Source organism: Trichechus manatus, unplaced genomic scaffold, assembly GCF_000243295.1.
Source record: "Trichechus manatus latirostris isolate Lorelei unplaced genomic scaffold, TriManLat1.0 scaffold00070, whole genome shotgun sequence".
NCBI lineage: Eukaryota > Metazoa > Chordata > Mammalia > Sirenia > Trichechidae > Trichechus > Trichechus manatus.
In genome coordinates this window covers 8099522-8101313 of record NW_004444006.1, presented here as the reverse complement: position 1 = coordinate 8101313, position 1792 = coordinate 8099522, and the positions used below count along the sequence as shown (strand labels likewise).

The 1792-nt window shown below is 35.3% G+C and overlaps 1 protein-coding gene across 1 annotated transcript in view; it reads right to left on the bottom strand.

The window, feature by feature from the left end:
• Window positions 1–581: 581 nt before the first annotated feature.
• Window positions 582–1792, bottom strand: part of TAF1 (TATA-box binding protein associated factor 1) — a 114314-nt gene continuing 113103 nt past the window's right edge. The window contains exon 39 of the mRNA XM_023734680.1: window positions 582–702. Within this exon, the coding sequence (XP_023590448.1) occupies window positions 624–702 (79 nt within the window). The 3' untranslated portion in view covers window positions 582–623. The remainder of the gene's footprint in view (window positions 703–1792) is intronic.

Sequence of the window (1792 nt, the reverse complement as noted above, 5' to 3'; positions counted from 1 at the left end):
CTATTACTGATGAAAGCCGATATTAACTCCCCAGGTGTGTTGGGGAAGAAACAAACTCTTGCCTACAGGGTGATAATATGTGTCTGGCACTATGCTAATATTTTAAAAGATAGGTAGAGTGTCAAAAGCTAGGATAAAGAAATTTAGGAAGAGGATTGTCTAAAATAAACAACTTCTGATATACTTACTGATATGCTGTCATCGTATATACTTACATTTGGGGGACTTGAAGGAAAATATCTCTGGCACCTTAGCAACAATTATTTTCATTTCTTATATGTAAATTTCTTCCTTTCTAAGTATTTATTTCTGTAGCTTTGATCATTTAAGCTGTTTCCAATTTTCCAATATAGCCTTTTCCTTCCCTTAAAGTATTTGATTCCATAGGAAGAACAAAACACAGGAAGACAGTGAATAATTTTGTCATCATCGACAGGACATGCCTCCACCTATGAAAATGTGTTTAGTTCTACTTGCATTGTTATTTGACCACTTACTACACAGATAACTGAGTCAAATTTTTGGTTGATAAAAGGCCTTACTTGTACTTGATCAGTGATAGAGTCACGAACACAAGATATAAGCGCATTTTATTTTATTGTAAATCAGGATGAATGGATATTTTAAAAAGTTGAAAAGCTGTAATATGGAGTTGACTGAAAATACTGGATTCCGAGTCCCCAAAATGTGGAAAATCCAAACCTATATAAGCAAAATTTAAAAGAAATGATTTTGAAAGTTTTACATCCATTTAAACCAACTTACAGAATTTATAATGTATACGTAATTTTAACTGCCATAGTTTACACATGACATTTGTAAACGGGTAAAATATAAAATATTAAAGGCAATTATTTTAAAAACCTTGACTACTAACTTATTATGAACCAAAAAGCAAGCATAAATTTGCAATAAAAATAAAAATTAAAAAGTGATTCTATATTTCTTCTAAAGTACTTATGTGCTTGCTGAAGGATTATTAATATTGTTACTATTATTAAGGACCATTAGTATCAGAATTACCCACTACATATTATAAATGCACATTCCAGGTCCAGGAATTGAAATTTAGAATAAGCAACTCCTTTTAAGAATGGCTGATATAAAGGATAAAGTTTGGGAATGCTGGTTGTTAGATCACGGTTTCCCAAACTTCCCCAATAAAAATCACTTGGTCAATTTAAAACGTACCAATTACCCGTCTTCTCCCCTAGACATTCTGACTCAAGAGGGCTGAGTTGGAGTTTAGGAATCAGTGTTTTTAACAAGCACACCAATCATTTATTTTGGAAAGTTGGGAACCACTATTAGATTATTTAGGCAAATAAATCCTGGAATTACAAAAGAAGCTTGAACTACTAATGGAAAAAAACCTTGGCTATTTCTACACTGATAAGGAACTGACATTCTGGAAACACAAACCTGAGTTTACCTTCCCAGGCCCCACACCACCCGCCTTTGAAAACTTTCCTGCTACTTTGAGGATAAAGACCAAATTCCTTAATAGACCCTACAATGCCCCAGGAGCACGGTTTCCCCCTTCCTGTTGCTTATGGATATTCAATACCTACTTCGCTAGTCTTAAAGGTGATCTTCTACACTCCAGTCCAAGCCTAACCCCTCTACCTGTGTGACCTTGAACAAGTTTTCTCATCTGCAAAATGCACAGAAGCGGAGGACTCCAGCAAGATGGCGGTCTAGGCAGAAGCACCACGCCGTCCCTCCACAACAAAGATCCGAAAAACTAAGCCAAACAGAGAATCAACAATCCTGAAACCCTAGAACATCAAAT